This window comes from Oncorhynchus masou, chromosome 8 (assembly GCF_036934945.1).
Source record: "Oncorhynchus masou masou isolate Uvic2021 chromosome 8, UVic_Omas_1.1, whole genome shotgun sequence".
NCBI classification, from domain to species: Eukaryota; Metazoa; Chordata; class Actinopteri; order Salmoniformes; family Salmonidae; genus Oncorhynchus; species Oncorhynchus masou.
Genome location: NC_088219.1, coordinates 13,412,604 through 13,437,398, shown reverse-complemented (window position 1 = coordinate 13,437,398; position 24,795 = coordinate 13,412,604). Strand labels below are relative to the sequence as shown.

Sequence of the window (24,795 nt, the reverse complement as noted above, 5' to 3'; positions counted from 1 at the left end):
AAATGAAATTCCTCTTGTATCTGAGTTTACATCATAGAACTTGCAGCCCAAATATCTACCCTGATATTACGTTATAATCTTTTTTAATAAACTCAACAAAAAAAGAAACGTCCCTTTATCAGGACTGTCTTTCAAAGAATTTGTAAAAATCCAAATGACATATTATTCATATCATCAATGGTTTAAACACCGTTTCCCATGCTTGTTCAATGAACCATAAACAATTAATGAACACGCACCTGTGGAACGGTCGTTAAGACACTAAGAGCTTACAGACAGTAGGCAATTAAGGTCACCGTTATGAAAGTTTAGAACAACTAAAGAGGCCCTTCTATTGACTGAAAAACACCAAAAGAAAGATACCCAGGGTCCCTGCTCATCTGCGTGAACATGCCTTAGGTGTGAAGGAAGCATGAGGACTGCAGATGTGGCCAGAGAAAATAAATTGCAATGTCCGTACTGTGAGACACCTAAGACAGCACAACAGGACGGACAGGCTGAGAGAGTCTGGACTGAGGGCTTGTAGGCCTGTAGGAAGGCAGGTCCTCACCAGACATCACCGGCAACAACGTTGCCCATGGGCACAACCCCACCGTTGCCGAACCAGACTGGACTGGCAAAAAGTGCTCTTCACTGACAGGTCGTGGTTCTGTCTCACCAGTCTCGACGGTTGGATTCGAGTTTATCGTCAAAAGAATGAGTGTTACACCGAGGCCTGTACTCTGGAGCGGGATTGATTTGGAGCTGGAGGGTCCATCACGGTCTGGGGCGGTGTGTCACAGCATCAGACTGAGCTTGTCATTGCAGGCAATCAACGCTGTGCATTCCAGGGAAGACATCCTCATGTGGTACCCTTCCTGCTGACTCATCCTGACATGACCCTCCAGCATGACAATGCCACCAGCCATACTGCTTGTTCTGTTCGTGATATCCTGCAAGACAGGAATGTCATTGTTCTGCTTTGGCCAGAGAAGAGCCCAGATCTCAATCCCATTGAGCATGTCTGACCTGTTAGATCAGAGGGGGAGGGCTAGGGGCATTCCCCCCAGAAATGTCCATGAACTTTCAGGTGCCTTGGTGGAAGAGTGGGGTAACATCTCACAGCAAAAAATGATGAATCTGGTGTAGTTCTTGAGGAGATGCACTGAAATACTTAATGCAGCTGGTGGCCACACCAGATACTGACTGTTACTTTTGATTTTGACCCTCCCCCAGTTAGTCACATCTGTGGAACTTGTTCAGTTTGTCTCAGTTGTTGAATCTTATGTTCATACAACTATTTACACATTTATTTTCAGTAAACTTAAGTTGACAGTGAGGTCATTTTTATTGCCGAGTTTAATATGATACACTAAATTATCAAAGCTTAAGATATTTGCAAGGTAAACTATCTTGAAATAAGAAAAGGTTAAATTTAGGCTAAAACAAGCAAAATGATCTGCCAAATGTAGATAATTTAGCTTGGAAAGAAAACAAGTGCATTTAAACCACTCAAGATTTCAATTTTTGCAGTGTGATACTTTGGTTTATAAAACTTTTTTTTTTACCTTTATTTTACTAGGCAAGTCAGTTAAGAACAAATTCTTATTTTCAATGACGGCCTTGGAACAGTGGGTTAACTGCCTGTTCAGGGGCAGAACGACAGATTTGTACCTTGTCAGTTCGGGGATTCAAACTTGCAACCTTTCGGTTACTAGTCCAACGCTCTAACCACTAGGCTACCCTGCCGCCCTATACACTGAGTGTACAACATTGAGAACACCAGTCTGTCATGGAAAGAGCAGACCAGGTGAAAGCTATGATTTCTTGATGTCACTTGATATATCCAATTCAAATCATTGTAGATAAAGGGGAGATAGAGTACAGAAGCATTTTTTCCAGCCTTGAGACATGGATTTTGTGTGCCATTCAGAGGGTGAATGGGCAAGACAAAATATTTGTGCTTTTGAACAGGGTATGGTAGGTGCCAGGCGCACCGGTTTGTCAAGAAGTGCAGCGCTGCTGGGTTTTTCCACACGCAACAGTTTCCTGTGTGTATCAAGAATAGCCCACCACCCAAAGGACATCCAGACGACTTGACAACTGTGGGAAGCATTAATGTTAACATTAAGACTTATTGATTGTCCAGTCTTCCAGGAATCTGAGTTTACAGTTGGCGCAAAAACCTAGAGGGAAGTGCTCCAGGAACAGGGTTGAGAGCCCTGCTCTAAAAAGGACAGCTCAAATGATAAACTTTCGACTTCTGGGAAACAAAACTGTTTTATTAATTAAACATGAAAATAATGTATTAAACATTCTGTAAACACTGGATCAGAGGGTGTCTGAAATGGACCCCTATTCCCTATATATAGTGCACCTCTTTTCCAAGGGCACCCTATTCCCTACATCAGTGGTACACAAACTGGGGTAATAGTACCTCTGGGGGTACTTGAGAAGACTCATGAGACCATTGTCCTACTGGTAAAATGCACATGAGTGGGTAGTTCAGGGCAAAATTCAGTTGGTAGTACAGTAACTGAAAAAGGATGGGAACCACTGCCCAACATAGTGCACTACTTTTGAATAGGGTGCCATTTCAGACAGCCACTGACTAGTAAACTTCAAAAACATGCAAACTTCAAAAGAAGAAAAGTGGAACAAATGTTACACATGACATAGGGTGACATATGGTGAATGTGGGTAGTTAGAGGGGCCCACCTCCCTCCCCCAGTGCTTGGTTACATGCTGGGAGGAATAAAGTGCCCTGGGTGTGTGGGTGCAGTGACATAGTTGACTGGGTGATTGGAGGGGCAGTAGGATGCATGCACATGTGGTTGGGCAGGGCCTGAGTTCCAGGGTGTGAGGTAATGGTAGGTGGCAGAGAGCATCGGAACATAAGGCTCGTAGGTGTGGAGGGGGGGTTGGCTGCACTGGTCCTGAAGCAAGGGGTAGAACACTGTGCCTGGGGCTCCTGCTGAGGGAGGGTCCATGGGCAGGGGGGTGCCTGGTAGGAAGGAAAAGGTGGTGGGTGAGGACCAAGGTAAGAAAATAAGTCACATGTAATACTTGAGGTCGTAAGATTGTGACACTAAAGATCTGTGCCATTTCATAATGAGGTCTGGAGGCAGAGGGGTGACGCTGACCATTGGCAAGAACATCTCCCTGGCCATCAGGCCCTGCTCTCCCAGTCTCTGGGTAGGACTGGGAGACTGTGTGATCAGAGGGAGGGGGGGCTCCGGAGTAGGACTGGAACTGTTGCTCGCCATTAGGCTGCTGATACGCCTGCTGCATCTGTACCATGGAATGCCAATAGCTCTGCTGGTACCACTGTTTCAACATGGATAGAAATCAAAAGGTACAGGTTGTTTTCATTCAAAGATATGTCTAGTGTCTCATGCCAAGTAACTGTTCACCCATACATACTAAAATCACTTACTTGGACTCCTAAATTAAAGTAATATTGGAGGACCTTGCCATCTACAGAAAGAGAAAAACATTTAGTTACTGTCACATCTTCAAAGTCAACCATAAGAAGTTGAATTTAAACACGTGCCATGGGGAAGCATGTCTAACCTCGTGGAAGGTCATTGCCGTTGGGGTCATAGGAGTAAGGTGGAGGGGGTATGGTGCTGACCGCTTCCCCCATCTCATTCACAAACCAGGGAGAGGAAGGAGGAACCTGAATGGATGAAACTACAAACAAGAGAAAATAGGCATCAGTTAGGTATTAGGGCTTAACTCCTTTGGTCTGACCATCACCCTTAAAGTGGGTACCTTGTCTGCCCATTGCGTGTGGGGGCATGGGAGCCCCTTGTGGATAGTTTGAGGGTGAAGCAATTGGTGCTGGAAGGGTCTGAGAGCTGCTAGAGGAAGAGGTGAAGATAGTTGCTGGGGCTGTGGTTAAAGCCAGTGCAGGCATGACTGCTGACTTCACCACCACCTGAGGAAACAAAACTAAATCTGACTACAATTGACAAACAAGGTGCCACATGACGTAGATGCAAAGTAAAACAGGCTAGGTGGTCAAGTTCCGCAACAAAGAGCATGAGGTTAACGTTGTCTGTTTTGATCCCACGGCTACTACGCGGTAAGAGTGAAGCGAACTATTTGGCAGAGTGAAATCTTGCACATCGCAATATATATATACATACATACACACATTTTTTTTGGGGGGGGGGGAGATTCTTCAAAGTAGCCACCCTTTGCCTTGACAGCTTTGCACACTTGGCATTCACCTGGAATGCTTTCAACAGTCTTGTAGTTCCCACATATGCTGAGCAGATGTTGGCTGCTTTACCTTCACTCTGCAGTCCAATTGGGTTGAGGTCGGGAGATTGTGGAGGCCAGGTAATCTGATGCAGCACTCCCCTTCTTGGTCAAATAGCCGTGACACAGCCTGGATGTGTGTAAGGAGCACAAACCAGATGGGATGGCATACCACTGCAGAATACTGTGGTAGCCATGCTGGTTAAGTGTGCCTTGAATTCTAAATTAACATTTTATTTTCATTTTAAAGTCAACAGCAAAGCATCCCCACACCTCTTCCTCCGTGCTTCACGGTGGGAACCACACATGCAGATATCATCCGTTCACCTACTCTGCATCTCACAAAACTGATTCACGCAGTCTCCCCTGAACAGTTGATGTTGAGATGTGTGTTACTGGAACTCTGAAGCATTTATTTGGGCTGCAATCTGAGGTGCAGTTAACTAGAATTAAGTTATCCTCTGCAGCAGAGGTAACTCTGGTTATTCCTTTCCTGTGGTGGTCCTCATGAGAGCCAGTGTCATCATAGAGCTTGATGGTTTGGCGACTGCACTTAAATCTGAAAGTTCTTGATATTTTCTGGATTGACTGAACTTCATTTCTGTTTATTTGAGCTGTTCATGACATAATATGACTTGGTCTTTTACCAAGTAGGGCTCTCTTCTGTATACCACCACTACCTTGTCACAACAACTGATTACCTCAAACAAAGGAAAGAAATCCCACACATTAATAACCTCTTGAAACTCTAGGGGCGCTATATCATTTTTGGATAAAAAGACGTGCCCGTTTTAAGCGCAATATTTTGCCACAAAAAGATGCTCGACTATGCATATAATTGGTAGCTTTGGAAAGAAAACACTCTGACGTTTCCAGATCTGCAAAGATATTTTCTGTGCGTGCCCTAGAACGTGAGCTACAGGCAAAACCAAGATGAGACGGCATCCAGGAAATGAGCAGGATTTTTGAGGCTCTGTTTTCCATTGTCTCCTGTGAATGCGAGAGTAGTAAGTCTGCCCTTTCTGTCGTTTCCCCAAGGTGTCTGCAGCATTGTGACATATTTGTAGGCATATCATTGGAAGATTGACCATAAGAGACCACATTTACCAGGTGTCCGCCCGGTGTCCTGCGCCGAAATTGGTGCGCAAAAGTCAGCTGCAAGTATTTTTCCACAGAATTCAGAGAAGAATGCAGGCTTCCACGAACGATATATCAATGAAGAGATATGTGAAAAAACACCTTGAGGATTGATTCCAAACAACGTTTGCCACGTTTCGGTCGATATTATGGAGTTAATTCGGAAAAAGTTTGACGTTGTAGGTGACTGAATTTTCGGTTCGTTTCGGTAGCCAAATGTGATGTACAAAACGGAGCGATTTCTCCTACACACGGACGCTTTCAGGAAAAACTGCGCATTTGCTATGTAACTGAGAGTCATTATTGAAAACATCCGAAGCTCTTCAAAGGTAAATGATTTTATTTATTTGGTTATCTGGTTTGTGAAAATGTTGCGTGCTAAATGCTACTCAAAATGCTAAGCTAGCTTAGCATACTCTTACACAAATTAGTCAATTGCTATGGTTCAAAAGCATATTTTGAAAATCTGAGATGAGTGTTGTTAACTTCTTGGAACTCTAGGGGCGCAATTTCATTTTTGGATGAAAAACGTTCCCGTTTTAAACAAGATATTTTGTCACAAAAAGATGCTCGACTGTGCATATAATTGCTACTGTTCGAAAGAAAACACTCTGACGTGTCCAGAAATACAAAGATCTTCTCTGTGCGTGCCCTTTAACGTGAGCTTCAGGCAAAACCAAGATGAGATGGCATCCAGGAAATGACAAGGATTTTTGAGGCTCTGTTTGTCATGATCTCCTTATATGGCTGTGAACGCAAGAGAAATGAATCAACCCTCTCTGTCGTTTCCCCAAGGTGTCTGCAGCATTGTGACGTATTTGTAGGCAGATCATTGGAAGATTGACCATAACAGACCACATTTACCACGTGTCCGCCCGGTGTCCTGCGCCGAAATTGGTGCGCAAAAGTCACCTGCCAGTATTTTTCCAAGGAATACAGAGAGGAAAGCAAGCTTCCACGAACTGCATGTCAATGAAGAGATATGTGAAAAAACACCTTGAGGACTGATTCCAAACAACGTTTGCCATGTTTCGGTCGATATTATGTAGTTAATCCGGAAAAAGTTTTACGTTGTAGGTGACTGCATTTTCGGTTCGTTTCAGTAGCCAGGCGCAATGTAGAAAACGGAACGATTTCTCCTACACACAGACGCTTTCAGGAAACACTGCGCATTTGGTATGTGACTGAGAGCCTCCTCATTGAAAACATCAGAAGCTCTTCAAAGGTAAATGATTTTATTTATTTGGTTATCTGGCTTTTGTGAAAATGTTGCGTGCTACATGCTACACAAAATGCTATGCTAGCTTTGCATACTCTTACACAAATTAGTCCATTTCTATGGTTCAAAAGCATATTTTGAAAACGTTAACGTTGCGTTATGCTAATGAGCCTGAGGCTTTAGTCACGATCCCGGATCCGGGATGGGGAGTTTCAAGAGGTTAAGAAAAGGCTAAGCTTGAGAGTAGGCGCATTATTTATTTTATTTGCGATTTTCAGAAATCGTTAACGTTGCGTTATGCTAATGAGCCTGAGGCTTTAGTCACGATCCCGGATCCGGGATGGGGAGTTTCAAGAGGTTCTTAAGGCACACCTGTTAATTGAAATGCATTCCAGGTGACTACCTCATGAAGTTGGTTGAGAGTAGGCAAAGATGTCAAGGCAAATAGTGGCTACTTTGAAGAAACTCAACTATAAAAAGTATATTTAGATTTGTTTAAAACATTTTGGGTTACATGATTCCATGTGTTATTTCATAGTTTTGATGTCTTGACTATTCTACAATGTAGAAAATTGTTTAAAAAAAAGAAACCCTGGCACGAGTGAGTGTCAAAACCTTTGACTGGTATTGTGTGCGCACAAGCAGACCCCTTGACTTTCCACATTTGTTACATTACAGCCTTATTCTAAAATGGATTCAAATAATACCCCGTAATGGACAAAGCAAAAGCGTTTTAGACATTTTTGCAAATGTATAAAAAAAAAAAAAAATCACATGTATTCAGACCCTTTACTTGGTACTTTGTTGAAGCACCTTTAGCAGTGATTACCATTTTGAGTCTTCTTGGGTATGACGCTAGAAGCTTGGCATACCTGTAATTGGAGAGTTTCTCCCATTCTTCTCTGCAGATCCTCTCAAGCGGTCAGGTTGGATAGGGAGCGTCGCTGTACAGCCACTTCTATGCTGCAACTACCCAATCTACGCATAGTCACTTTAATAACCATCTAGATATTACCTCGACACCGGTGCCCCGCATGTTGACTATACCGGTACCCCCTGTATATAGCCCTGCTATTGTTCTCTACTGCTGCTCTTCGTTATTCTAATTTATTTAAAATATATTTTTTTGTATTTTCTTAACTGCATTTCTGGTTAAGGGCTTTAAGTAAGCATTTGACTGTAAGGTCTACACCTGTTGTATTCGGCACATGTGACAAATATAATTTGATTTGATTTTCAGGTCTCTCAGATCAGGTTCAAGCCCAGGCTCTGGCTGGGTCACTCAAAGACATTCAGAGACTTGTCCCAAGCCACTCCTGCATTGTCTTGGCTGTGTGCTTAGGGTCATTGTCCTGTTGGAAGGTGAACCGTTACCCCAGTCTGAGGTCCTGGGTGCTCTGGAGCAGATTTTCATCAAGGATCTCTGTACTTTGCTCCATTCATCTTTCCCTTGATCCTGACTAGTCTCCCAGTCACTGCCATTGCAAAACATCCCCACAGCATGCTGCCACCGCGCTTCACCATAGGGATGGTGCCAGGTTTCCTCCAGATGTGAAACATGGCATTCAGGCCAAAGAGTTCCATTTTGGTTTCATCAGACCAGAAAATCTAGTTTCTCCTTTTACTGAGGAGTGGCTTCCGTCTGGCCACTCTACCATAAAGGCCTGATTGGTGGGGTGCTGCAGAGATGGGAGAACCTTTCAGAAGAATCACCATCTCCGTCAGTGACCATCAAGTTCTTGGTTACCTCTCTGACCAAGGCCCTTCTCCCCCAATTGCTCAGTTCTTCCATTGAAAAATGGAGGTCACTGTTCTTGGGGACCTTCAATGCTGCAGACATTTTTTGGTATCCTTCACATCTGTGCCTCAACACAAACCATGACCCCATGACCTGGTTTTTGCTCTGACATGCACTGTCAACTGTGGGACCTTATATAGACAGGTGTGCCTTTTCAAATCATGTCCAAACAATTTAATTTACAATAGGTGGACTCCAATCAAGTTATAGCAACATTTCAAGGATAATCAATGGAAACAGGATGCACCGCACAAATGAGTCCCATAGCAACGGGTCTGAATACTCACATAAAAAAAGTCAAGCCATACAAGTAACTTTTGTCCAAAGAAAACGAACCTCCTACAGTTTGAGTAAACTTAAAACCTGATGTTTTTTTCTGACAAAATGTGACAATTGAGGATTTGGATAAAGCGGATTGTAAAGCTTCTAGTACCTGCTGTGACTGAGTGTAGCTATAGCTAGCCATGCCCTCTTGTGGCGAGCTAGCACGAGATCCTCCCTCTTCAATGGTCTGTAAAGGCAGGCAAAACAAATGGAGAGAGGAACGCAATCAACCCCAATAAAAAGCAAGTAAATTGACATGAATGGGAAATTATACAATACATCTAATCATCCCACATACGAAACTATAGTTTAACTATTAAAAGTGTCAACAAAAAAGCAAGTGAAGAGTACCAGGTTGGCAGTGGACTCTGCCGCAGCATACACTGATGGGCTCTGGAACCCTGTGTCTGCAAGATCATTTAACAAGACAATTGTGAACTTGTATCCATATTGTACAAGGGGTCTTCAAATTGTGAGCCTTGACTGTTACCAAATGACAGAATCAGTTGGGAAATGGAATAGCCCAATTTGTCTTTACCTAATGGAAATCTGTTGAAAATGCATCTACAGAACAGCATATAATAAAATGGTGGCCAAGGACTGTCCTACCAGCTCTTCACCGACTTCAGAAACCTCACAAGCAGGTGATGTCAACACACTCACCTTCACCAGTATAGATGTACTCCTCTGAATATTCACCTGAGACACACCAAGGATGTACCATTTACATTAGACTCAAAACAAGTACTTTTTTTGTGATCAAGACGGCGTCACTGGACAGGCTGGCCTACCCTGGTCGTCACCATTGCTCCTTTCGTCAGCGTCCTCCTCTGATGAGGTCAAGGCCTGTTTACCAGATGTGGGGATGGGGCTCGGCCCCTGCTGCACCCAGAATGTAGGGAGTGCTGGAACCATGGGATTTTCTACAGTCTGTCCCTAAAGAGACAGTTACAAAAGTAGACAGCAGGTTGACTTGAATACTAATGCTCCCAACTATCAAAGTCTGTAGCCTGAGGGCTTCTGGGCTGGCTACATAGTTACCGACAAGGGAGGGAAGGCAGATTCATCTCCCCCCTCAATCTCATAGAAGGTGATTGTTCCATCCATGTCCTGTGCCTCCTGTCCAGCCTCGGGGACGTAGCTGAACTGGCACTCCTTGCTGATAGCAGGGATCTGGCGCCTGCTTCGGCTGCAAGAGCTCAAATGAATACACATACTTTTATAACCACAACATGTCGAACCATGACTACATTCTCTATGGACAGGGCCACCGGTAATATCCAAAGTTACTGTAGCTCAAATTGCTCATTCTGCTTGACATCGCTAAGACGATAAAAGGCGTATTACCGTGACCTGAATGAGTAGTTGTCGAAACTGTGGTAGCAGCGTTTTCCTGAGTGAGGGTAGTATGTCATCTCCGGCCCAACGAGGGGATGATTGTTCAGGAAACGGGCTGAACTTCTGAACAGAACCCAGATTGGCAACAGCATAGATACCAGCAGAATATAATCAACGATAAGGAACATGACCTTCAGTAATGGTGAAGTACAGCAGCGGCGTAAAGGTGTTTTAGAGTGATTTGTCAAATTTAAAAGCACACCAACCTGGGTGGGCCATATCCTCGCGGGGGCCTGGGTGGAAGATGAGGCCGATAGTGTTCGTAGGGCATTGTCTCTGGTGGTGTGGGGGCATGCATGCCAGGGGCACGCCCAGGGGGTAGGCCACCAGGGCCTGATTGAAAGCGGGGAGGCAGGCCAGACACCATCAGCATCTCCTTCCCTCTGGGTTTCTTAAAGAAACGCCGCCGGCCCCGCAACTCTGAATCTAACATACAGAAGGGCTAACAGTTGTACAGGTCTTCAATGGTCCAAGGCCCAATACGATGTTCATTGTTATTAAAAACTTACTAAGACCATCTAACGGTTAAAGGGCATACTGACCCATCTCTCCAGGATACTGCTCAGGCCGGCTGTATGATGGTCCCTTGCGGCTCGGGGTGATGTTCCAGGCAGGGACAGGGTTCACAGGCTTGAAGTTAGTCAGAGACACAAGATGTCTGAAAGGGGTGGGTGGGGTATAGAGAGGAGGTCTCAAACCTAATATTGAAAAGAGCACCTTCTTGATGGTGAACCACTGCATCTATCATACTCTATGACTGAACCATTTGGGATGGTACATTTACATTTTAGTCATCTAGCAGACTCCTATCCAGAGTGACTTCCAGTGCATTCACCTTAAGATTACTGTATGTGGTTGTCCCACCTAGTTAACACATTTTCCTCAATAAAGGAGCTATCCGCAGTCAGAGCGGGGGGGGTCAGAAGTTGAGCAAGGACTCTGCTTCAAGGGGAAGCTGGTTCCATAATTGGGGTGCCAGGACAGAGAAGCCCTTGTACTGGGTTGAGTGGGAGGACCAAGAGATCAGAGGTGGCAGAACGGAGTACTCGTGTTGGGGTGTAGATTTGGAGCAAAGCCTGACGGTAGGGAGGGGCAGTTCCTCTTACTGCTCTAATACAAGAATGTGCCAGAAAACTAAAATAAGCACACATTGATGGGTGCTGTGTAGAAGTGCCTATGTATAAGTCAGTTCAATTGGGGTGTTTTTTAAAAAGGGACTGGTATCTCACTTTTCTCCAAGCTCTTCGATGAACACTGTCACAGCGCTGGGGTGAGTGCCCACCTCCTGAATGAAGGCATTGTAATACTTCCCTTTGGGGTCTAGACGAACCTGCATGGAAGACATGGGCTACCCTTATTCATTTGGAGTATTTTTTATTCCCCCCCCCGCAAAACAATCTTAATTTAGTGGATAAATTGGATTACTGTACCTGACACTTGTCTCCCAAGAAGTACTGTCTTCCAGCAAACACCATGTAATCAGTTTTCTGCATCTCTGTTTCAGAGAAATTATATGCCATTCCAGAACACCCAATTATACAACTGCTCTACATTAAGAAATGACTGTACGGTAGAATCATATCAGCCCCACGTACAAAAGGTCTCTGTGTGAATCTTGTTGTTTATGACTAATGTCTCATTATTAATGCAGCAGTTCCACAAGAAACCCCAACAGAAGGGGGCAACATGGCCTACCTCTGCGACTGTCATGCCATACGTCAAACTGGACATTTCTGTACATCTCAGAATCCAGCGCTTTGAGCACCTTGTACGGGAGAGAGAGTTTTGCTGGTCCATCTGGAGTCTTAGGAAGAGAAAGAAACTGGATTTGTGTTCCTAGAATCTAGTCTTCATCAAAAAAATGTTTTGTATAAACTACAACTCAGTGGTAACAATAGACGCTATAGAAAACGTTGTCACCTTTGCTTCCTCTGCTCCAGGTCGGGGTTTGTCCTCTGTGCGACTGTGCCCATTGAACTCCCAATCATCCCTACAAGAAAGTAAACAGAGTGTAGAAAAATTGTACTTTACAAAAACCTGATAAACAAAATTCATACAATGACTACAATAAACACGGAGTGTACTCAACATTAAGAACACATGATCCCCCTTCATCTACACAGATTCTGAAGTGGATGAGACAAAGGATTTAAGCCTTGAGACATGGATTGTGTGTGTGTGCCATTCAGAGGGTGAATGAGCAAGACAAAAGATTGAGATGCCTTTGAACGGGGTATGGTAGTAGGTGCCAGGCGCACCGGTATGTATCAAGAACTGAAATTCTGCTGGGTTTCCCCCCACTCAACAGTTTCCTGTGTATCAAGAACGGTCCACCACCCAAAGAACAACCAGCCAACTGTGGGAAGCATTGGAGTCAACATGGGCCAGCATCCCTGTGGAACGCCTTCGACACCTTGTAGAGTCCATGCCGACAAATTGAGACAGTCGAGGGGAAAAGGGTGTAACTCAAAATTAGGCTGGTGTTCCTAATGTTTGGTAAACTCAGTGTATAGACGCTTTGGTGAATTTATGCGTACTGTAGGTGGGTTGTTTCACGACAGGAGTCCCTTTCAGTAGCGTGCCGTGGGCCTGGGCCTTCAGTGAGGTCCTACACAGTCCCACCCGAATTAATCCACCTCTTATTACCATCATTATGATGCCATGGCTCTAGACACTATACATTTAGACAGAAACGCAGTATAACCAGGCGTTGCGTCACCTTGAAATTGACAATTTTTATTCCGAGAATTGCAGGGGAAGAGTACAATACAGTACAGGTCAACTAATTGGCAAGAACATAGTCGAGTGTAACAGAGTTATATTAATATTCTTCTTCTATCCATTTCTGGTCCACAAACTTTGAGCTTTAAGTCCCCCCCCCTCCAAAAAAATACAATGTGTTCACTAAACAGCGCATTGTCGCACCCAAAGCAGTTTCACCGTGATGATAAAGACATAACTATTCACTGAAAATAAAAAGAAAACAAATAATTTGCAACATAGGCTATTTGCCATTTTATTTTGTTAATATATAGGCTATTTAATATTAACGAAATAAAATGCGAAACATACATACACATTTAATAAAAAATAAAATGCATTGTATGCCTACTCAAAGACTGATTATTTGAACACAAAATCCTTCCTCCTTTCTTTCCTCAAGAAGACTTCAATGACTGTTGTACAGTCTGTGCGTTTCAGTTCCACCGATAAGTCCTTTTCTATCGACATGGAGGCTAATGCTGAATGCCGAGTCTGTCCAGTAGCATTTCTGGAATACGTTTAGATTCGCTTTAAGGCCGAGAATGACCGCTCGACAGAAGCCGTGGACACAGGGATGGTCACTGTCACACATGCCAATGTGTAAAGTTGCCACATGTCATCATTCAGATTTTTCTGCTTAAGGAAATCAAAGGGGATCAGAGAGACGTTTCCCTTCAAAAGCAGTCATAGCATACATTACAGTCAGTTTTGTTTTTAGCTTGGATAGGTCGAACAGTGTTCCGTGACTCTGTTAAGCTGGAGAAGGCTGTTTGCGGGAATTTTTTTTACGGTAGGTCTGAAAGTGCTGGGGGTCCAGGAGGGAGAGAAACATTAAATTTTTCGTGGTCTTGAAACCTGTTTCGTATCTGGCAAAAAATGTTGTCCAGAATATTTCTGTGGAGTTGTTGGTAGTATGTGCGAGGGTCTCCTTGTGCCGGGCCTCTGCGTGCGCTGGGTGAACTTGAGATGCGCGCTGTGTCATCGTAGATTTAACTGAACCTGCGCCTCTCTCGCTCAATTGTGTTACAAAACTCGTTCACCCTTGTCAGGCAGAATTGTGCATCCTAAGTTTGTTTCTGTAGAATTCCAAAAAGCACATCAGAATAATTAAAAATCCCATTGAATGTTTCAAGCAAAAAACAAAACTCAAAATCATCCAAACGTGCATTAAATCCATCAGCCATAAGCACATTATCCCCGTCATGGTCATCATGATGTTCCAGTAAGTGGTTAAACAGCTCCTTTAGGGCAACTCTTTTCAAAGACGGCATTGACCAATCTAGATGTATATTGCCACCAGAAGGTGAATTCACCAATTTGTAAGTCGCTCTGGATAGGAGCGTCTGCTAAATGACTTAAATGTAAATGTAATGTAAATGTTGGTGCAACCTTAGGAAGACGACGCTTGCAGATGTCATCCAGCAGTTGCGTGCGCTTAGGGGATCGCAAGAAAAATGCTGCAAGGCCATTGAGGTTGGCAAAGAAGACCTTGCATTCTTTAAGCTCTGAGGCTCCTTGAGTCAGAAGTAAATTTAGTAGCCTGCACCCCATTGAGTCCAGATGCCATGACTGCCGCGCCATCAAAACACTGTGCCACAACTTCATCCAGACTACATTCATTTTCCTCCAAGAAACGGAAAATAAGAGCGGCAATGTCATCAGCTCGCTTGCCGCTTGTCACATCTTCAAATCGGATAAATCGCTCCTTGACTCCTGTGTCCGTCACATAACGCAGGACAAGTGAGAGCTGTGCTGCATTTCCCACATTTGTTGTCTCGTCCACCATAACAGCAACAAAGGGAGCTTTTTTAATCTCTTCTCCCATCACTTCAACAATAGCATAAATTAGGTAATTTTGTATTTTGCCTGACGTCCCAATGAACACTTTGTTAATGGACAGGTGGTATTGTAAATCTGTGTTGCTTTCAGAAAGAAGCTCCACGTAGTTCCCTTAGTTTGTGGAGTCAGCACTTTCATCGTGTCCCCTAAATGAAAGTTCCTGTTTACCCAAAAACATGACACAATCAATGAGTATTTTCAATATTTCCCTATTTTTCTTCACCTTTTCATTGTGCAGCTCCGTTGCCCTGCGCGCTTGTTTGTTGAGCTGTGGATCCACTCGGGTGTCCCCAAAAGTTTTCAAAAGCACCATTGCTTGTAAGTGCCCAGCCGAACTTTAGTGTCTCATTGTTGCCTTGCTTAGACAACTTATGTTTGCAAAGCCAATGTGGCTCCAAACACCAAATCGATCACTTGCAAATAATAGGCATTCCCAGCAGTACAGTTTGCAGTGCTTCTCGGAGCCTGTGAGCCATTGATAGCGCTCGTAGTTGGAACTTTGAAAGTGGCGAACGAACCTCTTTCCCACCTGTGACAGGCTTTGTAGCGTCGGGCGACCTCTCCTTACAATGTCTAACTTTTCTTGAAAAGTTCATCTTGAGAATGGCGTTATAATGATATCCTCGACCAAATCGATATCTTCTCCTCCTTCCGCCATTGTGGGTTGAAAAAACAGCTTAGTAGTAGGCAAATTAATTTGTTTATCAAATTCAGTTTCCTAGTTCTAAGGTTCTGCATATACCTGCCCATAGGTCCTGCCTCTCAATATTGGTAATCCAATCAAAAGACGAGCACGCACTACACCTGCTAGCTGGCTCCTGTGTAACACTGGAGCCAGCCAGCAGACGTACAATAGCCAACTAAAGCTGATTGGTTGACACTAAAGTTTCATTTCCATTCACTTTAAGCTACAAGCGCCCGCACTGTTGATTCTGAAGGCCTAAGGGCAGATTTTAGACCCCTGGCAACACATGATGGCTGAATATGATTGGATAAAAGATCTAACAAAGACCAGCCCTCCAAATCTCAACCTGGGGCTGGAAGCAGTGCAACCAAGAGGAAAGCTATGAAATGAAGAGTATAACTCTTACTCTGGGGAATAATTTAATACATATTTGTGGGAAAATATATATATATATATATTCTGATGATGTTTAGGCCAGCAGACAAGGCTTTGCTGGCCCTGACGGCCACCACTGGTCCCTTTTGGGTAATGTAACTTAGTAAAAAAATATTATTTCACCTAAATTGACCATACATGTTTTCCCATCTCAAGTTGTAAAAAGAAAAGACTACTAAGTGCCAAATAAAAGTAACAGGGTTGATGTGTTCATCTTAAAACATCAGCCATTATTCCCCTTGTGACAAAGGGAATGAAAGCTTGTGTGCAATAGGAATAGGCAATTGAATGAAAGCTTCACAAAACGTGTGTTACGCTCAGTCCACTCAGTTTTCCACCACAAAACACTAGAAAGTAAAACCAGCTCATACTTGAACACAACAATTTGACTATTAGATGTTGTACGTTTCTTTCGGGTTGACGTTAAAAATGAGGGACAAGTTTAACCTTAAATTGAATCACAAATCACTTTTTTTTTTACTGAACAAAGCATAAAGATAAATAAAAAACGCAACATGTAAAAAGTGTTCATGTTTCATGAATTGAAATAGAAAGACCAGAAATTTTCCAGCATATTTCTCTCAAATTTGGTTTACATCCCCGTTAGTGAACATTCCTCCATTGCCGAGATAATCCAGCCACCTGACCTGCGTGGCACGATCATTACACAGGTGCAGACCCTTTTCCAGCACACGACAGACGTTACACACATCTCTTAGCGGCATCAAGAAAGCCATGGCCATCCCATTCAACAGCGTAGAGTTCCGGTTATATTACAAAATATTTTTGGGGTTCTCATATGCTTAATGTTTTTTGGCTGCCGTTCTATAAGAACTCCTTGGTCTGCCACAAATTGCACGTCGCCCTTGTGCGGCAATGGTTTCAAACACAGACAAGGGTCTATAATAATTTTTGAAAAACCTTTAACTAGGCAAGTACGTTAACTAATTCTTATTTACAATGACGGCCTAGCCCAGTCAAACCCTAACGACACAGGGCCAATTGTGCATCTCCCTACGGGACTCCCAATCACGACCTTTTGTGATGCACACTGAGGTGCAGAGCCATAGACCGCTGCGCCACTCGGGAGGCCCATATAAAAAAGGCCACTAAAATCTGCAGTGTTGTCACACAACACGACAGTGGCATGCTGACTGCAGGAATGTTCACCAGAGCTGTTCCCAGAGAATTTAAAGTTAATTTCTCTACCATGAACTGCCTCCGTCGTTTTAGAGAATTTGGCAGTACGTCCAACCGGCCTCACAAACCGCAGACTACGTGTGACCACGCCAGCCCAGGACCTCCACGCCCGGCTTCTTAAGCTGTGGGATCGTCTGGAACCAGCCACCTGATTAAACTGTGGGTTTGCACAACCAAAGAATTTCTGCACAAACTGTCAGAAACAGTCTCAGGGAAACTCATCTGCGTGCTCGTCGTCCTCACCAGGGTCTTGACCTGACTGCAGTTCCAGCGTCGTAAACAAATTTAGTGGGCAAATGCCACAGAAGTGTTCTCTTCACAGATGAAACCTGGTTACAACTGTACCAGGCAGATGGAAAACAGTGTATGGCGTCATGTGGGCGAGTGGTTTGCTGATGTCATTGTGAACAGAGTGCCCCATGGTGGTGGTGGGGTTATGGTATGGGCAGGCATAAGCTACAGAAAATGTCTCAGCTCCTCCATGGCATGCATTCTCATCGAATTCGTCACCCATTGAGCATGTTTGGGATGCTCTCAATTGACGTGTACGACTGTGTGTTCCAGTTCCCGGAAATATCCAGCAACTTTGCACAGCCATTACCGAGTGGGGCAACACTCCAATCAACAGCCTGATCAACTCTACGTTAACGAAAGGTCACCACACATGAGGCAAATGGTGGTCGCACCAGATTCTGATCTACACCTCTATTTTTTTTCAATGTATATAATAATCTTCAGAAATAACTGTCAAAGCAACAACAAAAATACCTAGGGATTTACAATGATGCTAAAAACGTGGCCATTTTGGGATGAAGTGTGTTCATTTTCCTAGAAGTCAGAGGGTACACAGTAGGACATGTCAAAATGCTGAATTTTGGCACTTTACCAGGTCTTTAGTTAAAAGTATGTATTGAATTTTCCATGTGGTCTATATTAAGGGCACTTAATATAAACAGGCTTTTAAAACTCAATATTGGTGCACAAGTTAAAATATCAAAGGGATGCAAAAGGGACTCATTTTTATGGAATGACCCAAGTAACTAGCAACTGTAAGACTTAGGTTTAGTGTAGAGGGCTTTATGGATATCAAAAGTGGTGTGCAGAGCACAACTTCACCTCAGAGTCTGACCCCTGTCCTCAGGGGTATCATAGCCTGCATCCTCACTGCACACCGACAGGCTGTTCCTATAGCGACGGCCTCCGCCATGGAACCCTTCCAAGGCTCCTTGCACCTCTGCCTCGCCGACACCAAGGACTTGTGTGTACAGCAGCTCATACAACAGAGCTGGATCCAGATGGAGAAAAAAGGTTGTACATTTCCTACTCACTACACATGAAAGTATTGATCATTTAAAATATTGAGTAACTAAAATAAATGAGTAGCCAATTATAGGACTTAGAGTGAAGATTTATCCACTGCTGTGGAGCTGGTGGAAGGAGCTATAGGACGGGCTCATTGAAATGGCTAGAATGGAATTGAGTCAAACGTGGTTTCCTTACCTTTGACGTGTATGACACGGTTCCATCTATACCATTCTAGCCATTACAATGACCCAGTCTTCCAATAACTCCTCCCACCAGCCTACACTGATTTTTCTGAATTCTGATGAGTGAGAGTACAGACCTTGACACAGAGCTGCGTGGATGGGGTAGTTCCTGGGGTACACAACATCATAATGGCCATTGTTGGAGCAACACAGCAGAATCTGCAACAGTCAGAGAGCAGAAGTGTAATGCATTTTTACTCTTAACCAGTCATCAAATGGTAGAGTCCCCCCAAATCAAATTGTCTACAGCAGTTATTCCCAAACTGCCGTCGGCGGCACGCCAAAAAAAAAAAAGTAGTATTTTTACTTCACTTTTTCAAACAGTCCATTTATATTGCAACAAGCGGTTCTGTGAAAATTGAATTTAAAAATCAGAAGCCATTGCAAGATTTCTGGATTGGGCTCCGCTCCGACTATCCTGCCTTGGCAAATCGCTCTGTTAAGACACTAATGCCCTTTGCAACCAGGTACCTATGTGAGAGTGGATTCTCAGCCCTCACAAGCATGAAAATTTAAACACAGGTAGACTGCGTGGAAAATGATTTAAGACAGACGCTCTCCAATACAACATTGCAAGGTTATGTGCATCTTTTCAAGCACACCCTTCTCATTAACCTGTGGTGAGTTATTCACAATTTGTGATGAACAAATAAGGTTATGTAAGATGGTTAAATAGAGCTAAATTATTGATGATTATCATAAGCGCCGTCACTTCCCACGAGCAGTGTTGTAAAAAAACACTCATTCCCATGCTTAATAAATGTATCGTATAGTGTGTTGGTGTGTGGCAGGCTTACAATGATGGCAAAAAAAACAAACATTTGAGAGTACTGGTGCTAGAGGGGGTACGCAGCCAGAGGTTGAATGTTTGAAGGGGTACGGGACAACAAAAAAAGTTTGGGAACATCTGGTCTACAGAATAGAGAACAAACTGAGAGAGAAATAGAGGTAACAGACTTAAGCATGACTTGCTGTTTTTTTTCCTGGTTCAATGAACGAAGTAGACCAAACCCAGCTGCTATTGCATTGGTGTCTATGGGAGACACACCAAGTTAGAGACTGGAACCAACTTTTTTTGTTGCTTCCAATGGTAAGCAGCCTGAATGAACCCCATTTTCATTTATATACGCCATCTTTGGCTGTAGTCTTCTCAAATGAGAGCAGTACCATCTAATGGACAAACCAAAGCACACTACAAAAAGTATGTGGACACCTGCTCATCAAACATCTCATTCCAAAATCATGGGCATTAAAATGGTCCTCCCGTTGCTGCTATAACAGCCTCCACTCTTCTGGGAAGGCTTTCCGCTAGATGTTGGAACATTGCTGCGGGGACTTGTTCCAGTCAGCTACAAGAGCATTAGTGAGGTCGACACTGATGTTGGGCGATTAGGCCTGGCTCGCAGTTTCAATTCAAAGATTGATGGGGTTGAAGTCAGGGGTCTTTGCAGGCTAGTCAAGTTCTCCACACAGATCTCTACAAACCATTTCTGTAAGGACCTCACTTTTTTTTGCGCAGGGGCATTGTCATGCTGAAACGGGAAATGGCCTTCCCCAAACTGTTTCCACAAAGTTGGAAGCACAGAAACGTCTAGAATATCGTATGCTGTAGCATTATGATTTCCCTTCACTGGAACTAAGGGGCCTAGCCTGAACCATTAAAAACAGCCCCAGACCATTAATCCTTCTCCAAACTTTAGGGCAGGTAGCATTCTCCCGGCGTCGCCAAACCCAGATTTGTCTATCGGACTGCCAGATAAAGCGTGATTCATCACTCCAGAGAAATACGTTTCCACTTGAGGTCGACCGATTGCTTTTTTCAACGCTGATACCGATTATTGGAGGACAAAGAAAAGCAGATACCGATTAAATCGGACGATTTTTTACATTTGTAATAATGACTATTACAACAATAATGAATGAACATGTATTTTAACATCATATAATACACCAATAAAATCTATTTAGCCTCAATAAATAATGAAACATGTTCGATTTGGTTTAAATAATGCAAAAACAAAGTGTTAGAGAAGTAAAAGTGCAATATGTGCCATGTAAAAAAGCTAACGTTTAAGTTCCTTGCTCAGAATTTAACATATGAAAGCTGGTGGTTCTTTTTAACATGAGACTTCAATATTCCAAGATAAGAGGTTTTAGGTTGTAGTTAATATAGTATTTATAGGACTCTCTATACCATTTATATTCCATATACCTTTGACTATTGGATGTTCTTATAGGCACTTTATAGTATTGCCAGTGTAACAGTATAGCTTCCATCTCCCTCCGACGCTACCTGGGCTTGAACCAGGAACACATCGACAACAGCCATCCTCGAAGCATCCTTACCCATCGCCCCACAAAAGCCACAGCCCTTGCAGGGCAAGGGGAACAACTACTCCAGGTCACAGAGCGAGTGACGTTTGAAACGCTATTGGCGCGCACATCGCTAACCAGCTAGCCATTTCACATTGGTTACACCAGCCTAATCTCGGGAGTTGATAGGCTTGAAGTCATAAATAGCGCAACGCTTGAAGCACAGCAAAGAGCTGCTGGAAAGTGCTGTTTGAATTAATGCTTACGAGCCTGCTGGTGCCTACCACCGCTCAGTCAGACTGGTCTATCAAATCATAGACTTAATTATAACACAGAAATACAAGCCTTTGGTCATTAATATGGTCAAATCCGGAAACTATCATTTCGAAAACAAAACGTTTATTATTATCGCATATACCCTGACTCTGCGTGCAATGAACGCAAAAGAATTGACAATTTCACCTGGTTAATATTGCCTGCTAACCTGGATTTCTTTTAGCTAAATATGCAGTTTTAAAAATATATACTTCTGTGTATCGATTTAAAAAAAGGCATTGATGTTTATGATTAGGTACACGTTGGAGCAACGGCAGTCCTTTTTCCGCAAATGCCACCGCATCGATTATATGCAACGCAGGACACGCTAGATAAACTAGTAATATCAACCATGTGTAGTTAACTAGTGATTATGATTGTTTTTTTATAAAAAGATAAGTTTAATGCTAGCTAGCAACTTACCTTGGCTTCTTACTGCATTCGCGTAACAGGCAGGATTCTCGTGGAGTGCAATGAGAGGCAGGTGGTTAGAGCCTTGAACTAGTTAACTGTAAGGTTGCAAGATTGAATCCCCGAGCTGACAAAGTAAAAATCCGTCTTTCTGCCCATGAACTGTTCCTAGGCTGTCATTGAAAATAAGAACGTGTTCTTAATTAACTGACTTGCCTAGTTAAATAAAGGTGTTAAAAAATATATTTAAAAAGAGCCAAATTGGTGTCCAAAAATACCGATTTAGAATTGTTAATGAAAACGGCCCTAATTAAAAAAATAACAATAAAAAAAAAAAAAAAAAAAATCGGCCATTCCGATTAAATCGGTCGACCTCGAGCTTCAGAGTCTAATGGCTGCGAGCTTTACACCGCTCTAGCTGACGCTTGGCATTGCACATGGTGATCTTAGGCTTGTATCCGCCCGCTCAGCCATGGTAACCCTTTTCATGAAGCTCCCAATGAACAGCAACATGGGCACTTCCAGAGGCAGGTGGAACTCTAGTGAGCGTTGCACCTGAGGACCGATGATTTTTACACGCCATGTGCTTCAGCACGCCGCGATCCCGTTCTGTGAGTTTGTGTACTACCACTTTGTGGCTGAGCCGTTGTTGCTCCTAGAGGTTTCCACTTCAATAACAGCACTTACAGTTGACCGGGGTTGCTCTAGCAGGGCAGAAATTTGACAAACTGACTTGTTGGAAAGGTGGCATCCTATGACAGTGTCACGTTGAAAGTCACTTGAGCTCTTCAGTACGGACCATTCTAATGCCAATGTTTGTCTATGGAGATTGCATGGCTGGGTGCTCAACTTTTTTCACCTGTCAGCAACAGGTGTGGCTGAAATAGCCAACTTACTAATTTGAAGGGGTGTCCACATACTTCTGTATTACACATCACCTCCTATCCACACACCTGGTTCAATTAGCAACCTGGTTCAGTTTTGCCTGGTAATTACTTCATTAGTCAGGCATTTAAGATGCTCCAGGGCCTGGGCAGTGAATAACCACACTTACCTTCTCTATGTAGTCTACTTCAGTTATCTCCGTTGGTGGCTTCCCAGGGTACCTGTATACAAGGAAGCACCGCCTGCCACACGGCCAACAAACTTATTTCAGGTTACATTAAACTGCATTTCATAAATCTAATTCTCCATATCACATTTGACAATATCCTGTCGGCCAACAAAGGTTGTACAATGTGGCAGGTGATGTTTAACTGATAACACATTGTGCAGCACTTACCTGTACAACGACGACAAAGCCTTTATCTCAACTTGGCCAGTGGTTTCCTGGAGAAAAACATTTAACAGTATGTACATGACCTTTCTTCATATGGTCTGAATCTGACCCATGGCTTGTGCAATGTGCTTTTATAACATGTAGTTCTATAAACATACCTTGGGGTCCTCCAGACGTTCCAGATACTTCTCAAATGACCCTTCAACAAACTGGGAGATAAAGCATGCCATTAGACTTAGATTTTAAGCAATCAGTGCTATCTGGAATTCTTGGGACGTCCCTACCCTTAAACATTTTGAAGTCAACTTACAGGTTCAAAGTTGCATCTGTTCTCTCTCATGAAGGTGACACAGTCTTTCCTTATCTTTTGATGGTAATTTTGAGAGTAATACATCTTGGAGGAAAGAAAATCATTACATAGTGCACCTGTATTTCATATTCGACAATCTCCTCTTTGCGCCCTGGAGCATAGTGTTGTGCAATTCATATTTTAACTCTGGCCTCGGCAATAATTTCAGTCAGCCAAATGAACCACAGCCGAAGATGAACAGGCAGGCTAAATGAACCCATGAGTTCCCAAACGACCATTTATTTTGAAAAAAATACAACTTCGTATTCGCACACCATGAATTCAGTCAGATAAATGTAATATATTATATTCTGAACGTTGAACGTCAAATGGGACGTATAAAAACATTTCGCTAAATTGCTCTCGCCTACCTGCTCAGAGACAGCTCGAAATAGACAGGACGCGTCTCGTGCCATCATTTTCCTGTAGAGACCGATGCTGGCTAGATACTCGTCCATGTTTACAAAATACTTCTTCAAGGCTTTCTGCATTTTAAGGATGTTGTAAATAAAAAGACTATAAATATGCAAAGCTTCATAACTTTCCGCGTAGAAGATAAACATGAAGTTCGAAAGTTTCCTTTCGAGTTGGAATAAAGAAACAGGTGCTAAAACTGAGCACTGATTACAGAGTCAACACCGTCATTCATGCCAACCGTTGAAAACTTTATTGAAAATTCTTGTCTTTGATTGGTTACACTATATTCTTGTTTTTTTTTATAATACTGCACCCCCATCTATTTTGTTTATAGCCTCCCATGCCTTATCCAGTGAAAAGGCTACTCCACAGCCAGAAACGAATGATAAACCTGACTCTGAGGAAATTATTTGTAAAAAATCTGGCCAAAATCTAACCGAATATACACCAAATATACAAAAGTATGTGGACACCCCTTCATATTAATGGATTCGGCTATTTCAACTACACCCGTTGCTGACAGGACTATAAAATCGAGCACACAGCCATGCAATCTCCATAGCAGTGGTAGGCCACACAAGGGCTGCCAAGTGCTGTAAAAATAGTTTGTCCTCGGTTGCAACACTCCAAACTGCCTCTGGAGGCAATGTCAGCACAATAACTATTCATTGGGAGCTTCATGAAATGGGATTCCATAGCCGAGCAGCCGCATACAAGCCTAGCTTGCCGCCATTTGACTCTGGAGCAGTGGAAACACCTTCTCTGTTGTGATGAATCACGCTTCACCATCTGGCAGTCTGACTGACGAATCTGGGTTTGGTGGATGCCAAGAGAACGCTACCCGCCCTAATGCATAGTGCCAACTATAAAGTTTGGTGGAGGGGGAATAATGGTCTGGGGCTGTTTTTCATGGTTCAGGCTGGGCTCCAGTAAAGGGAAGTCTTAATGCTACAGCATACAATGACATTCTAGATGATTTTGTGCTTCAAACTTTGTGGCAACAGTTTGGGAAGGCCCTTTCCTGTTTCAGCATGACAATGCCTCTGTGCACAAAGCGAGGTCCGTACAGAAATGGTTTGTCTAGATGTGGAAGAACTTGACTGGCCTGCACAGAGCCCTGA

The 24,795-nt window shown here is 43.3% G+C and overlaps 1 protein-coding gene across 1 annotated transcript; it reads right to left on the bottom strand.

Moving 5' to 3' along the window:
• Positions 1 to 2,327: 2,327 nt before the first annotated feature.
• On the bottom strand, positions 2,328 to 23,748 carry LOC135543862 (putative bifunctional UDP-N-acetylglucosamine transferase and deubiquitinase ALG13). The gene is made up of 24 exons (XM_064971184.1): positions 23,629 to 23,748; positions 23,219 to 23,302; positions 23,067 to 23,117; positions 22,912 to 22,958; positions 22,684 to 22,756; positions 18,668 to 18,749; positions 18,160 to 18,328; positions 12,042 to 12,111; positions 11,817 to 11,925; positions 11,552 to 11,616; positions 11,351 to 11,451; positions 10,664 to 10,779; positions 10,328 to 10,547; positions 10,071 to 10,184; positions 9,765 to 9,921; positions 9,515 to 9,659; positions 9,362 to 9,422; positions 9,075 to 9,186; positions 8,833 to 8,910; positions 3,754 to 3,919; positions 3,553 to 3,672; positions 3,416 to 3,456; positions 3,123 to 3,306; positions 2,328 to 2,983 (listed from the first exon to the last, which is right to left on the bottom strand). Exons 1-24 carry the CDS (start codon positions 23,746 to 23,748, stop codon positions 2,718 to 2,720), a joined length of 2,751 nt encoding a protein of 916 aa, XP_064827256.1. The 3' UTR covers positions 2,328 to 2,717.
• Between the last annotated feature and the right edge of the window lie 1,047 nt (positions 23,749 to 24,795).

Coding starts and splice junctions, on each gene's coding strand:
- LOC135543862 (XM_064971184.1), bottom strand. CDS start 23,748: ATGCAGAAAGCCTTGAAGAAGTATTTTGTAAACATGGACGAGTATCTA. Junction 18,750..22,683: donor AAGTAGACTACATAGAGAAG/GTAAGTGTGGTT, acceptor TGACTGTTGCAG/ATTCTGCTGTGTTGCTCCAA. Junction 3,920..8,832: donor GCTACACTCAGTCACAGCAG/GTACTAGAAGCT, acceptor TTGTTTCCTCAG/GTGGTGGTGAAGTCAGCAGT.